Raw genomic sequence first — 16,776 nt, forward strand, 5'->3', positions numbered from 1 at the left:
TACCTATTTAGAACAGTACGCTAGGGTGGTTATGAAAACGTAACACCAACAATTTTATAATTAAAAGCTTTTGTCCTATCGAGATCACGTTGGCGATGTAATCATCACGCCAAATATGTACTCAACGCCGATATAAGTCCTACGACAGGACCATTATGAACAAACCTTATCAAAAATCGACCGTCCTAAAAGTGTAAGAAGCAACCGTTTAGGTGTGGAATACACTATCATAATCGAACGTCTCGATACGAAGAACAAGAAAAAAATGGACATTTACCAATGGAGACAAGTCAGACAATCCGAAACCCTTCAATTTTTATAAAGTATACAAAAATTTTAAATTTGATATTGTTAGATCACAAGCTCAAATCTCAAGATGGAACCATATTTCTCGACTCCATTGAACGCGACCAAGAAATTCCCCCTGAACCCAATAGTTCACTGTCCAGTACCCGAAAATCGTTTGATTTTAATAAAAATTCAACACCTTCCCCTTAAAATCTTAGCCATCATCCTCCTTTATCACCTGAGCAGAAATTGGCAAAAAAACGTGAGAAAAACCGACGTAGACGACAATTGAAAATTGCTCGTCGGAAAGAAGAAGGACGCTTACGACAACAAACAACCGTGATCGTAAGAAAGACCCGGCATACATTCAAGAGAAAAAGACTAAATACCTTGAACGACGCGCCAAACGAGAAGCTAAAGAGCTGCTCGTGAACGACAAGAAGCCGGCACAGCACGTCGCTTTGCCAATGAGCAAAACAACAGGAAGCTATATTACAACGACAAAGCGCTACGTATTCAACAAATGAATACGATACACCTCAACGCACTCCGTCGGTTAAAGATGTCGATGAAGACCTAATGGCCGACCATACCAATGATCAGGACCTTTAACGTCGACATCAACTACTTCGTCATCAACACCACTATACCTTCAAATACTTTTTCCACAAGTATTTTAACAACACCCGTTACTAACATCAACGTTTTAGCGATGTTTATTCCAACATGCAATCCAGGTACGAATTTCTCCTCAACAAGAAAGACGCTAAATTTCTTTCACGCAACAACGTTTTTATCAAGCGCTCTCCACCAACGAGTGAGAGCACTAATAACCGCAAACACTCAGATCCAGAGGTAGAAGGTCGGTTTCATCGTTGATCTTCGCTTTTAAGAGGACGAGTGGTTACCAGCTCCCTTCTCCCCTCCATGAATAGACCACCTTTCATTAGGACAATACCATTGTCTTCTACCAATGGTAGACTGGTATGGCTGAGTCATTTGAAACGGTCAATGACTTGGTTCCTAGTTATTCCTGCGGCGAAGTCCACTTGGAACGTTGCCAGATGGTCCAAGAGGTCCTGTAAGATGCATCCTGGTACCCGTATGGGACATAAAGATGTCAGTGGGGGCATCTACCACCTATGGTGGTCTACCAGTTTGTATGAAGCCTTAGATACATTGCGGTCGATCTTAACCTAAGGCGTTGTAGACTGGAAGCCTAGACAACCAGTAGGTTAGGATGGTAGATATAAGGTGGTACCAGTAATATACTGGGCCACCCTATATCTCAACGAAGGGTGATCTCCTTTGAGGGGAACGCGTCTGTTAACTTTAGTTAGTTTTTCTTTACTATGTAATTTTTACCTCTAGTGGTTCTTCTACACAAAGTTAGTTCAGATCTCATCCTAATAAAATAAAATAAAAATTTTACTCCAGCGTGACCGGTGACATTTAAAGGATGTGAAAAAAATAATTTGGGGAGGTAAAATTGCAAAAAAATCCCTCAGATAAAGAAAACTCGGTGGGCGTGATGCCGGTGATGAATCATTTAGGTCACATGGGGTAGAAAATTTGTGGGAAGTGATGAAAACGTAAACTAGATGCAAGGTCTAATTGGTCGATAAGTATATCTGAAATGCTTAGACATACGCTACGCTTCGGACAATAAAAGCACGTTCATATATAAAAACAAATATTATCTACAATTCTATACTCAATATAAAACATTAGATAGGTAAAAAGAAATACATCGTAGTGAAAAATGGCTCATATAAATTATTCCTTGTCTCTAAACTCTAGTCCTCCAACCATTCTTCTCCACTTCTCTTTCTTTGCCATTTCGCCTTCTCTTCTCTTCTCCCTTCTTGATAAATTTTGTTTTCACTTTTCTTTTGTTTCCACTCCCAGAACTTCACGCATCATTTTCGCAAATTTCTCCGCAAAGCCCTTTCCGTCCGACTACCAAATGTTGGTTTTATATAATCATCTTTATCATATTATATGATTTAGGATTACTTATTCCGTTTTCCGTACTAATGATGTGCGATTAAATTAGATGGGTAATGTTAAAAAAAAGCTGATATGGCTTAAAATTAAGAACGAGAAAAAAAGAAGAAAAAAATATTTATACTTTGGATCATTATACAGTTGCTGCGGACTTAACAATGGTTTCCGTTCTCTGGTGTATAACAATTTCTTTGGCTCTGTTCTTAAAATAAAAAAAAAATTATCACTATTGCTAACCTTAAAAGACTTGTTAAGAAAGCATCATTATTTTATATATATGTATCTTATTATGCTCTCACGTGTACTTACTTTTTCAAGTTTGACAAACAATCTTTTCGTACCATTACTAATTAATTAAATTAGCACTATTCCCAAGTCTGTTACAGCATTAATCAAATTGCTCAAGTGTTTCTACTATTACTATAACTTCCCATGGTATTTCCATGTTGATAGGCCTTAGGATTCAACATTATGAGTCGAATTTATGATTACTGTCACTAATAATCCAGGAGATTAATCTCACCCCTTGCCACAACTCTTCAGTTCTTCTTTCAAACCGGACCTATTGCCCAATACTTTCGTACTATCTTTAACTTCCTTGTTAGACAATATACTTACATAATTACATTCATTACCTTACTGTAAATTTAAACATGGAAAAAAAAAGGAGAGGGAATTGAAGGTGGTCCCGACATTCAAAGATCAGTTAACTATCTTTTAACATCCTCAGGAACTCCTTGAGCCTTTATTGTGCAGCCTCTATCTTTAGATTCCACCTTAGACTCACCACGAACGAAAATTATTGATGTAACGCGTTTGGTGTTAACCTTCACACTCTTTAGTTTAAATACATTGTCCCACGACTTATCACATAATCGTTGCCAACTATGCAAGTCGTCGTAAGCTTATGGAGATTTACTTCCATAATGGTATTGCATCTGATAGCTTTACAAGTCATGCTTTTAAGTAAACAGTCGCTTAGTATCCGCATGAGTCGATAGTTATGATAATGAGGCTAATTATTAAAGTTCAGAGATAATTGCAAATTTGCAATACATTTTGATTTTTGGATAGTGATTCGGAGTGAGGATACCGATGCGGAATAGACTCTTTAATAACGTCTTACAATAATTTTCCTTCCAAGTTTATAGGCAGTTAACTAATCTAGTCAGTAAAATTTCATTCATTACGTAAGTAAATATGAAACAGAATCTGTGATGACACATTTATAATTCCATTATAATGGTGAAAATCTGATTGTATGCAAACTTTTATTGGCGAGAACATACTAGTTGGGCCGGATCAATTAAAAAGTTTTAATCAATTTTATTAGTCATGTGACTGTTAGACAACTTGTTATGGGTTTATATTTCAATTAATCAAAAATTTTGATTTTTTGATTTTTTTTCTCCGTCTTATGTTATTTTAAATAAATCTTTTATCCTTATTCCAATTTCATTAATGCTGTTTACAAAAAATAATTTTTCTTTAAATCATTTTTCAATTTTTGCCATTAAATTGCCATAATGTTGTGAAGCCTTATGTTTGAGAAGTATGAGAACCATAATAAATATGTCTGCAGTTGAATTATCGAATTTCCCATTCACACTTGGTTTTAACGATTCATACTTTACATATATTGTTCACCATTTTTTTCACTGAAGATATGACATTTTGCTTTGAAGTTTCTTAATAATTTAAATTCCGGAAAAATTAGTATGATGTAGTAAAAGTTTTTATCTTGCAAACTATATTGGGAATATCAAAGTTATTGCTCGAGATTATATACTCGAATTTTACTAATTAATTTTTAACATTTTGAACTTTAAGACGAAGCAGTTGAACAAAATAATAATAATAATAATAAAAATAATAATAATAAATAAAAAATTATGAATAAGTTTTTTATTTAAATATCTTTATAATAACAATAAATTTAATAACTAATATCAACCATACCCAACTTTTCTCATGAACAGCACATGACGCATTTAGACAGGAATTAGCTTTAATTTGTTTCAGCATACGTTTTAATATTCCTCTTCGGGGTTGCAATTCCTTATAGTTTGATATTGATCAAAAGACTTATTATTTGTGATTGTGAGTTCCATAATATTTTCATGACGAGAATATAAAGAATGGATAGGTTTGTAAAAGAACTTTTATGTTAACCAGAGCATTAGATTAGTATAACCTATTCAATAATTACTATTCCTGATGCTTCTAGTAATTTAATCGCATTGTTGTTATTTTGTAAAGCAGCCTTTCTTAACCATTTAATTCCCCTATTTTCGTCCTTTGGAATATTCAATTTTCCTTTATAATATATATCACCCAAATTATATTGTGCAATATCATTATTTCCTTCGGCAGCTTTAGTGAGATAATCTATAAATGTGTTTATGTTATCATCTTCACTCAGAACCTTATTAAAAGTAAAAGCATAGCATAATTGAGCGTCAGAATTTCCTTTATCGGCAGCTTCTTTAAGTAATTCTCTACCCTCTTCACGTTCTTTTATACCATCATGAAGTCCTTCCCATAAATAATGACCCTTCCAAAATTTTGCTACGATATTCTCATTTGCCGCGTGATATTCAAAATAATTCCATGCTTTTTGATGGTCACCTGCCCTATAAGCTAATATACCTTCGTCTAACGCTGATAATACTAAATCATCGTCGCTTGCTTTTGATCCATCTAAATCTGACGCATTTTTATCAATTAAAGCTGACACAAAAGTATGTCTGAGGGAATCATTTAATCCATCTAGCATGTCCAATGCTTCCAAAAAAGAGATACGTTCTTGTGGGTCTTGCTTCCAAGCTAACAAAAAAAAATTAATGATGTTTACTTACAATTATGCACTCCTTTAGTAATTATAAAAATTGAAGAAACGTGTATAATTACCGCCACTTATAATTCTTTTATAATCTTCTTGGAGTTTAGAAATTTCAGGAGTAGAATCTCCAAATTTAATTATTTCCCTACCACCTTTAATCACAAAGTCTCTAATTTCGTCTACTTTCAAACTTCTGTACGGAATTTTCTCAAAAGCAAGTTCCCAAAGTAGAATACCAAAACTAAACATTTCACATTGTGCCGTATATCTTGACTTGAAGCCGATTAATTTTTCAGGAGCTAACCAACGCACGGCTTCATTATCTTCTTCCTTCAACGTAGTGGTGTTCCCACTATAATAACGCGCCAACTTAAAATTATAAATTTTAGGTTCTAAACTTTCTGTCATCAAGATATTTTCACATCTAAGGTCATGATGTAAAATTTCAGCTTTTTGTAAAAATATAAGCCCACGACAAATGTTAAGAGCAATTTGAGCCTTATAATGCCATTGAATATCCTTTGTTTCGTATAGTTCTTTCAAAGTTCCACGATGTGCCCATTCAAAAACCCATATATTAATATCATCAATTTTTGATACACCATAAAATCTAAGTATATGTTTACACTCAGATATCTTCGTTAAAATTTCAAGTTGCCTTTGCACCTTTGTATCTTCTTCGGTCGTTGAATTTGATTTACATGCTACTTCCTGTCCATTAAGAATTCTTCTCATTACAACATTAGGATATTTTCCACGTGTGTCATTGGGCTTTCCTTGTACAGGAAGTATTAGATCTCTTGAATCAATCTTATTTGTTTGAAAAGTTTTAGTGTCAATATGTTTCTTAATTAATTCTTCATAAAATGTGCCGCCTACCGCTTCAAGAAATTTATCAAATTCGCCAAGATCCGATAAAGCTTCATCATCATCTCTTCTTCGCTCTTCATTATCAACTATCACATCAAAATGTAAATCTTTCATTGCATTATCATATTTTTCTGTAAGACTTATAAAATTTTCTTTAATATAAGTTGTTTTTACATATTTTTCAAGACCGCGAATTCGTGAAACATTCTCAGTAAATTTTTCTATTTCTTCTAAAACACAAATAAATTTATAAAAAGCATTATAATATAATTCATTACGTAATTCCTTTTCATTTTTTTTTTTTAACTTTAAATACCTCCATAGAAACACGAGTTATTTCCGCTCGTTCTGCTAGAGCAAAGCAGACTTTTTTGTTACATTCTGCCTTTTCATAATTTTTTATTATTTTCGTAATTAAACTTGAAGCCTCAAGAATTAAGGGAATATATGGAATTATAGCATCACTTACAGTAGTAGTTAATTGGATATCTTTAATTAATAAAAGATTTGCTTTTCTGTACTCTTCTGCTTCTTTGAATTGTTTTTTAATTTCATAATATTGTTCTTTATTAATTGCTACATCTCCTTTAAAATCTGATTTACTATCACAACATGAATTAAATAAATTAATCGATTCCTCTATTTCACTGACAATTGGCCTATTGTCCGGATTTGAATCCAAACACTTCCCCATTAAATCAATATAACATTTTGGTGCTTCTTTTTCATTCATTTCTGGTTTAATTTTATCACGAGGGTAATTTCCAGTTACTATAAAATACATAATCATACCAAAGCTATATATATCTGCTGCTTGGGTATAAGGAATTTCACTTGATACTTCAGGAGCTGTGTAATGCATAGTTCTATAAACTTTTGTATCAATATTCCCAACTTCTCCACATGATTCCATGTTTGAAATAAATACTTTAAATTCATCCACATTGTTCGTTGAAATTAACATATTTCCTGTATGAAAATCACGGTGAACCATCTGTCTCTGATGAATTTCTTTAAGAATTTGAATAATGCAAAATAATATGCGTATTTTATTCGACCAGTTAAAATTTTTATAATTTTTATACATCCAATCATTAAAATTTTCGCCTTCTACATTTTCAAGGACGATAAAATAATCTTTTGTATCAGAATCTTGAGATATTCCATATATATTAATAATAAAACTAAACTTCATTTTTAAATATGCTTTAACCTAACAGAAACAAACCATAATTAATATATTAAAAAAAATATACATAAGACTCAGAAATTTCATACCTCATTTAGGAATTCGGTATTAACTGGTATGTTATGATAATATTTCAAAGCAACTTTTTTATCGGATTTTCTTATCCATTCACGATCATAATAACATAATGGACCATCCTTCCATATTGCTGAATATATCATATCGAAATCACTTTTGCTTATTTCTCCTTTTTTATAAAGTTGATCATATGGTATCCATTCAAATACTATCTTACTTGGGTCATTGATTTTTAATTGAGTTTCTTGAATCAAATTATCAATTTTTTCATTTCCGCTGGTCCACTTTGTAAAATTTTCTTCAAAATATTTTATTTGACATAATCTACACCATTCATATTTCGCTTTTAAATCATTTATATTTGGATTACCGCATTTTTCACACTCTTTGTATGGAAAAACCATCATATAATCTCCTGTATCAGGTCTTTGAGATATTCCATATATTTTAAGAATATCATTTAAATATTTAGTTGAATATATTTTAACCTATTAAAACGTAAAAAAAAATCGTTATTAGAGTAAATTAAAAGAATATTTATGTCCATAAAGAATTTCGTACCTCATTTAGGAATTCACTAATATTATTTTTTGAATTATGATAAGATTTTATAGCAACTTTGTTATCTGATTCTCTTTTTAAATCCTTTCTAATGGGACTATAAATTAATGGTCCATCCTTCCATATTGCTGAATATACAGCCGCAACATCATCTTTGACTTTATTTTTGACTATTTGTTCTACGTTATAAAATTGATCGAATGGAATCCATTCAAATATTATATCGCTTAGATCGTCTATCTTTAGTTGCATTTCTTGAATAAAACCATTGATTACTTCATTCCCACTGGTCCAATTCATAAAATCTTCCTTAAAATGATTCATTTGACATAGTTTGCACCACTTGTGCTGTGCGTCTACATATTTTCCACATTTTACACATTTTTCACAATATTCATTTTGAAGAACCATAATATAATCTTTCGTATCGGGATTTTGAGATATTCCATATATCTTAAAATTATTATCAAAATAATCGATTGAATATGTAGTAACCTATTAAGCAAAAAAAAAAAAAAAAAAAAATATTTTTATTATAATAAGAAGAAATTATAATTTGGCATCATGAAGCCATAGTACTAGTAGATACTATGCCACAGGATTAAGACTCACACCCGTCCTTCCGTCCTTAGATATTATATTAGAGACTTAAAAGTTTTTCTTTATGTTTACACCACTCATAATATAAATGGTGACATGATGCCAAATTATAGAATTCAAAGAAAAGAGCATAAGTTTTATACCTCGTTTAGGAAATCACTAGTCAAATTTTGTGAATTATCTAAACATTTTAAAGCGACTTTTTTATCTAATTCTCTTGCCCAACCAACCATATATTCGTAATATAACGGACCATCTTTCCATTTTGCAAAATATACCGTAGTAAAACCGCTTTTGCTTATTTCATTAATTTCGACGAACTGATTGTATGGTATCCATTCAAACACTATAGTACGTGGATTATTAATTTTTAATTGCATTTCTTGAATGTAATTATCGATTTCTTTATTTTCACTGAGATGGGTTGTGAAGTTTTTGTTTAAATAATTTACATGGCATGAATTACACCATTTAAATTCTATATTTGTATATAATTGCCCACATTTTTTACAACATTTTTCAAAATATTCATTATGAAGAACCATAATATAATTTTTCGTATCAAGATTTTGAGATATTCCGTATATTTTAAGAATATTATTTAAATTATTAATAGAATATGTTTTGATCTATTAAATTTAAAAATTATTAAATTATAATTAAATCTATATAATTAAAAAAATTATCAAAAATAACTATAAAAAGAAAAAAGATTACGTACCTCGCTTAATAATTCGTTAATATTATTTTGTGAGTTATTATGTAAACATTTTAAGGCGACCTTTTTCTCAGATATTCTCGTTAATTCTTTTTTAAAATAACTATAACTTAATGGACCATTATTCCATATCGCTGAATATACTGTAGCAATATCGCCTTTACTTATTTCTTCGATGCCATCAAATTGATCATATGGAATCCATTCAAATACTATATCATTTGGATCATTGATTTTTGATTGAATTTCTTGAATTAAATCGTCAATTTTTTCGTTCCCGCTTGCAGAGTCTCCTAAATATTTTGTTTGACATGATTTGCACCATTCATATTCTGCATTTAGATCATTCGTATATTGTTCATCACATATTTTGCACTTTCTATCATAGTTTTTTGAGGACATTATGGTTTTGAAGTTTTCCAACTATAAAAAAAAAACTTCCAAAAGTCCAATTTGCAGATCGAGAGCATGATACGATTGATACGTCCAGGTGAGTCACAAGAATTTATGCAGTTTCAGCTGCAGTTTCACAAAAAAAAAAAATTTTTTTTTTTCTTAACGAAATGTTAGTCAAATAATGGCGAGACATTGTTAAGTTAACAGCAACAGGACTGAGAAATAAACAGAATCAGATCAAAATTCTATCACTTGTAAAAGTTGTAGAAGTAATCAAAAACGTCAAATGACTGAGCATAATAAAGATTTCCATGAGTTACCGTTAAGTAGATTAAAAAAAAAGTTGAGTATTTATAATACCAGTTTATGAAAATTGAATAATTAATTTGATAATATTGCTTAACTTACTGGATTTGAATTTAGAGAAACTATTTTCAAATTTTTGTAATGTAAAAAAAACGCACTAATATAATTAATGAAAGTTTTAGGGAATATTGGTGTGAAGAATGCGTACAACAACAACCATCCCCTAATAAAGGTATAGCTATGTTATATTATATTGAGAAATCGGAAAATTCATACGCGCAACTTGATCAGGAAGGATATTGCACTGACGAAGAAAGAAATGAAATTGGAAGTCGCCGGACTAGAGGATTTTTAATTTTCTCAAGTTTGATCATAATCAAGTCCGCTCAAACAGCTTAATATAAAAAAAAAAAAATTTTTGGTCTGTGATGTATGGCAAGCGGTAGTGATGGAGAGTAGAAATATCTGACGTGGTCTTTAAAAATTTGGGAGATAATAAAAAGAAAAATCAAAAATATTTTTCAAGTGAAGATTATATCAATTTACTTTGATTTAATTATTATTATTAATAAACACGTGAAAGAATTTTTCGATTAAAAGGTTCATATGTTCAGGTTAAAGGTGTTCAAAAAAAATTTAGTAACTTTAATTTTAATTATAAACTGCCATTCAATTCCTGCAAATTTTTTTTAATGGGCATGTCGATGATGAAAAGATTAAAGCTGATATCGAAGAGGTAAATTTCAACATCACCATCATTTCTTTTTAAAAATTACTTATTATTACTCAAAATTAGGAATGGTTTAAAAGATGAAGCCATTCATTATTTGAATATAACGAATTTAATGACATTGAAGAAATCGGTAAAGGAAATGTGATATTGTAAATAGGGCGGTAATCAATAATAGAATTCAATTTGCGTTTAAAAGACTTATCGATAAGAGAACTTTAAAGATCGAAGAGGATGATAAAAAAAAGATTGTAAATGAGGTAAGAAATTTATTTAAATAAATTTTAGCGTAAGGAGTGACATTATATTAAATTACAATTTTAATCTATTATAACCATTATTCTTTACTTAGTTAAATCTTGTTCGTATGGTTGTTTTCATCAAAATGTCAATAGTTTTCTTGAATCTCCATTTTTCATTCATCAATAATCTTTTAAATTACCTTCGTTGACATATTCTAATACTTTAGTATAATTCTTAATATCATCTATTCATTTAAATATAATTGATTTAATAAGGTATTAATTATAAAAAATTTCAACACAAATAAAAGGATAAGATTTGTAAACCAATAATTTATTTTTATAATACGCTGTTTAAAGTATTGTTTCTTTTTAATTGCAAACTTTGGATATATATCAGATATCTGAGTATATATTTACCATAATGTTATAATAAAATAAATCTGATATTTATAGTTTAGATGTTTTACTTTGGAAATTACAAGCGGACGTCACCAAAGTACCTTTGCATTATGTCATCACGTTGGTGATGGCCATAGAGAAAAACCTATTGAAGGGTATCAACAACTTTTATTAATAATGTTTCGTCCGAGCCAAGATCTGACATTAATCAAGTTTTATGATGAAATTATAAGTTTAATCAACGAACAAAGGTTTCTTATACAAGTGACTGTACAGACTAAAACAATTAAGTTTTAAATAAGTTGGTCATATTAATAATTTATATATATTTACTAAATTTTTTTAAATTTTTAAATATTCAAATATTACTATTAGCGAGAGTTTGATGTATCATAAATTGACTACATTAATTAGTAGAAAATTTTACGGTGGGTATAGTTTATTGATTTCAAAAGTAATATTGTGATTTTGATGTATAAAAGTTCATAAAGTTTTTATCTATAAATAAATTACACACATTTTTTTTATATTTATTATTTTCTTAATTGAATCCAATAATACCATAACGGCATAACCTGTATTTTCTTCAAAATATACTTTGTTTTGGATGATGAAGCAACATGAAACCGGTTTAATTGCTTGGAATGGAATTCTCTTTGTTGCATTTTGTTTCTTCAATCCATCTAATTAATTTTCTGTATATTTCTTATATTTATCAAACGTATTTTATATACTTTTTTAATCGGAACCGACGGTTAAGTATGAAGCTATTTATCATATACTGTTGCTATTTGGTAGAAAAAAAATCAAACCTTGATAAATATAGATAAGATTTTAAATTTGTAAAATACTAGAAAATTACTACAGTGACACCTCTCTAAGTGCACCCTCCTTGGGACCATAGTAAAAAAATAGTAGAATGTGCACTTAGAGAGGGTGTGCATTTATAGAGAGTAAAATATTAAGAGCTCTTATAAGTTGGGACCAGGCCCACCGTGCACTTAAAGAGAATTTATATAGTGCGTGCACTTATAGAGGGTGCACTTATAGAGGTGTCACTGTACTAGTTTATATTGTAAATAATTTCTTCGTAACTTTATAGTCAACTATTACCAAAACAATTGATTTGTTCGATTTGGTCATCTAATAAAATAACATTTAATTTTAGATAAAATTACTCACAGATCACACTAATGTTACTTTTTGGCGAACAAAATTTTTTTTATTCAGTTAACGTTAATCACGTTTTTTTCATTATAATACTGTTCGATCGTACCATTGTTAAAAATTTTTCTTAATAAAGATAAAGTAATTCTCATTCTCAATTACAACACAATAATAAATATACCATAATGTTAATTTTAGTTGTTACAATTGTTAAAAGCTATAATAAAGTTTAAATGTTAGTTTGTTAAAACTTTATTTTAAAGTTAAAATTTTGTATACAATACGTATCCGATAACAATACATTCCAAAATTGGTTTCATTATATATAATAAGAAATTTTTAAAATGAAAAGTCCATTTCAACATTGTTTTAATTATAATTCTGTTAAAATCCATTAGTAAAAAATTTTATAGTTGGGATTAATTTTAAAGCAAAACATTATTTTACTCATATTATTGCGGTTACAAGAAAAAATGGAATACTAAAAGTTACAATTTACAGTACTGCTTTTATTGATCAGTATAAATTTTATTTATATAAATTAAGAATTTATCAGATACATATATAAAATAAAAATAAACGACGTAATTCAATCTTCTTCAGCGTTTGAATTTGGTCTGCAAAAAAGATTTAATATCAGACATAATTCTAGTAGTAACTTACTGTGTTAAATCGATTTTTACTGAAATAACTGAATTAACTGAATCATATCCTTTTTCGTCAAAAGTTTTTAATCAGAGACTACAAAATAGTTTAAATTTTATTAATCTTTTTAATTAAAAACAAAAAAATAACCAAATAAGCAAATATATAAATAAATGTAAACAAACTCTGTAAAATCAATAATTTCTGCTGTTCCTACTGATGATGATGAAGAAATACTTATATTATCATCATCATATTTTGGAAGAGCGTTCATTTCAAGATTTGCTTTTCTGTATTCTTCTGCTTCTTTAAATTGCTTTTTAATTTCTTCACTTTCTTCTAATTTAAATGTGCAAATCAATTCTTCTATCTCAATAGCACTTGGTCTTTTATCTGGATCTGGATCCCAACACACCTTCATTAAGTCAATATAACATTTTGGTGCTATTTTCTCGTTAACTTCAGGTCTAATCCCATTACATATATTTAATGCTAGAACCGAATCGTGAGCATAATTGGCAAAAGGTTCTCTTCCTGACGCTATAACATACATAATCATACCAAAACTATATATATCTGCTGCTTGTTTATAAGGTTTACCTCTTAATACCTCAGGAGCTACATAAGGCATAAGTCCATAAATTTTAGTTTTGTCTATATTACTAACTTCTCCACATAATTCCATACTTGAAATATATACATTGAAATTCCGTACATTATTTGTTGAAATTAATAAATTTCCTGTATGAAGATCACGGTGAACCATCTGCTTTTGATGAATTTCTTTAAGGCCTTGAATAACATCGAGTAATGCTTTTAATTTAAGTGACCAACTGAATTCCTTATAATTATCATTAAGCCAACCATAAAGACTTCCACCTTCTGCATAGTAAAAAATCAATATATAATTTCCTGTATTTAGATCTTGAGATATTCCATATATATCGATAATAAATCTAGTATTTAATTTTAAATATGCTTTAACCTATAAAAACATAAAAACGTAAAAATATTAGATAAATTAAAAAATTAAAAAAGGTGTAAATTCTAAAATTCATCATGAAATTACATACCTCATTCAGAAACTCATTGGTGATGTTCTGAGAGTTATGCAAACATTTTAGGGCAACTTTTTTATTGGGATTTCTTATCCATTCCTTTTTATCGTAAAGGTAGTATAATGGACCATCCTTCCATATTGCCGAATATACTGTAGAAAAACCACCTTTTCCTATTTCTTTAATTTCATTAAATTGATTATATGGTATCCATTCAAATACTATACCATTTGGATTATCAATTTTTAATTGAGTTTCTTGAATTAAACCATCAATTTTTTCATTTCCACTGGTCCACTTTGTAAAATTTTCTTTTAAATAATTTATTTGACATCGTTTACACCATTCATATTTCGCATTTAAATCATCTATATATTGTCTATCACATTTTTCACAATGTTCACTTGGAAAAACCATAATGTAATCATTTGTATAAGGATTTTGAGATATTCCATATATTTTAAGGATGTTATTTAAATAATTAATTGAATATTTTTTAACCTATGAAAACGTAAAAACTAATATTAGATACAGCTAAAAAGTAATTATACTAGCTAATTCATAAAATATTTACCTCATCAACAAATTCGTTAGTAATAGTTTTTGAGTTATAATACGGTTTTAAAGCGACTTTTTTATCTGATACTCTTGTTAATTCTTTTTTAACATAACTGTAACTTAATGGACCATCTTTCCATATTGCTGAATAAATCGTGAAATAATCACTTCTTATTTCTTTAACATCATTAAATTGATTATATGGTATCCATTCGAATACTATATTACTTAAATTGTTAATTTTTAATTGCATCTCTTGAATAAAATTATCAATCTTTTCGTCTTTACTGGTCCAATTTGTGAAATTATTTCTTAAATCATTTATTTGACATAGATTACACCATTTATATAATGTATCTATATATTTTATACCACATTTTACACACTTTTCACAATATTCGTTTTGGAGAACCATAATATAATCGCTTGTATTAGGATTTTGAGATATCCCATATATTTTAAAATTATTATCATAATAATCAATTGAATATGGTTTAACCTATTAGTAAGTAAATAAAAAATTATTATGAAGCTAAGAAAAGGTACATAGAATAAATTATAGATAATTCATACCTCATTTAGAAATTCATTAGTCGAATCATGTAGATTCTCAAAACGTTTTAAAATAACTTTTTTATTTGGTTCTCTCGCCCAACCAGTCATATATTCATAATACAATGGACCATCCTTCCATATTGCTAAATAGATTGTAGCGAAACCACCTTTGCTTATCTCATTAATTTCGTCAAATTGATCGTATGGTATCCATTCAAACACAATAGTACATGGATTATTAATTTTTAATTGCATTTCTTGAATATAACTATCAATTTCTTCATTTTCACTGATACGGGTTGTAAAATTTTCTTTTAAATAATCCACATGACATGAATTACACCATTTATATTCTGTACTAGAATATAATTTACCACATTTTTTACAACATTTTTCAAAATATTCATCATGAAGAACCATAATATAATCTTTCGTATCAGGAGTTTGGGATATTCCGTATATTTTAAGGGCATTATTCAAATAATTGATTGAATATGTTCTAACCTATCGAAATTTAAAAACAACTATTATTAAATAAGATTAAAAAAAACTAATTAAATAATCGTAAAAAAAAAAAATTTACATGCCTCATTTAAAAATACGTTAATGATATTTTGAGAGTTGTTATGTAAACATTTTAAAATAACTTTTTTATTCGATACTTTCGTTAATTCTTTTTTAAAATAACTATAATGAGATGGGCCATCCTTCCATATTGCTGAATATACTGTAGTAAAATCATTTGTTCCTACTTCTTCAACATCATCAAACTGATTGTATGGAATCCATCCAAATAATATATCATTCGGATCATTGATTTTTGATTGAATTTCTTGAATTAATACATCAATTTTTTCGTTTCCACTTGTAAAGTTTTCTAAATATTTTACTTGACATATTTTGCACCATTCATACTCTGCGTTTAAATCATTTGTGTATTGTTCATCACATTCTTTGCACTTTCTGTCATAGTTTTTGGAGGACATTATGATTTGAAGTTTCTCAATTACGAATTCCGTTATATTTATTTATAAGAAAATAAATTGTAAAACTCACACTGCAGATCGGAAAAATTATGGCCCGAAAAAAAAAATATGGCGCGTCAGGTTTGTTACACGAATAATATTAGAAGTTCCACAAAATTTAAAATTAGAAATTTAAAATACATAACCGCCGATCTGCAGAATGCATGTGATAATTTTTGGGTCTCAGTCATGCAGTCCAGTGATTCGCTTAGTAGTCCGATTGTTGATCTAACACGAATTTTGTTTTTTTTGTTATTTGCTTTATAATAAGAGTTATTAAAAAAAAAAATTTAATTTAATGAGATAATGGTTGTAGTAGAATTTGTAATAAGCTAATGCAAAATGTATTCATAGATATAGTATACATCACTAGGAACCTCTTACTACAATAAATTAAGATGCAAGCATTCCATTAAAAATACTACTTACATGAGCTGCTTATAAAATTCTTCGTTTTATTGTATAAAAATATTTATTTAAGTTTACAACTAATTTTAATTTGTTAATTGTAAAGTTTTAATAAATATTTAAATATAAGA

The 16,776-nt window shown here is 28.9% G+C and overlaps 4 protein-coding genes across 4 annotated transcripts; 2 read left to right on the top strand and 2 right to left on the bottom strand.

The window, feature by feature from the left end:
- Nucleotides 1–844: 844 nt before the first annotated feature.
- Nucleotides 845–1,287, bottom strand: OCT59_001071 (uncharacterized protein; the record flags this gene model as incomplete). Its single annotated transcript, XM_066139292.1, has 3 exons — nucleotides 845–938; nucleotides 1,045–1,114; nucleotides 1,197–1,287. The coding sequence occupies 3 exons, from the start codon at nucleotides 1,285–1,287 to the stop codon at nucleotides 845–847; spliced, it is 255 nt and encodes an 84-aa protein (XP_065988708.1).
- An 8,548-nt stretch (nucleotides 1,288–9,835) lies between these two features.
- Nucleotides 9,836–10,254, top strand: OCT59_001072 (uncharacterized protein; the record flags this gene model as incomplete). The annotated part of the gene is made up of 2 exons (XM_066139293.1): nucleotides 9,836–9,891; nucleotides 10,032–10,254. The coding sequence occupies 2 exons, from the start codon at nucleotides 9,836–9,838 to the stop codon at nucleotides 10,252–10,254; spliced, it is 279 nt and encodes a 92-aa protein (XP_065988709.1).
- Nucleotides 10,255–10,547: 293 nt separating this feature from the next.
- Nucleotides 10,548–11,526, top strand: OCT59_001073 (uncharacterized protein; the record flags this gene model as incomplete). The annotated part of the gene is made up of 5 exons (XM_066139294.1): nucleotides 10,548–10,591; nucleotides 10,652–10,718; nucleotides 10,798–10,845; nucleotides 10,938–10,955; nucleotides 11,284–11,526. 5 exons carry the CDS (start codon nucleotides 10,548–10,550, stop codon nucleotides 11,524–11,526), a joined length of 420 nt encoding a protein of 139 aa, XP_065988710.1.
- A 1,604-nt stretch (nucleotides 11,527–13,130) lies between these two features.
- Nucleotides 13,131–16,198, bottom strand: OCT59_001074 (uncharacterized protein; the record flags this gene model as incomplete). Its single annotated transcript, XM_066139295.1, has 9 exons — nucleotides 13,131–13,137; nucleotides 13,227–13,456; nucleotides 13,652–14,026; nucleotides 14,115–14,600; nucleotides 14,674–14,801; nucleotides 15,030–15,156; nucleotides 15,231–15,355; nucleotides 15,587–15,716; nucleotides 15,800–16,198. The coding sequence occupies 9 exons, from the start codon at nucleotides 16,196–16,198 to the stop codon at nucleotides 13,131–13,133; spliced, it is 2,007 nt and encodes a 668-aa protein (XP_065988711.1).
- Nucleotides 16,199–16,776: the final 578 nt, after the last annotated feature.

The sequence above is a fragment of the Rhizophagus irregularis genome, chromosome 1 (assembly GCF_026210795.1).
Source record: "Rhizophagus irregularis chromosome 1, complete sequence".
Lineage (NCBI taxonomy): Eukaryota > Fungi > Glomeromycota > Glomeromycetes > Glomerales > Glomeraceae > Rhizophagus > Rhizophagus irregularis.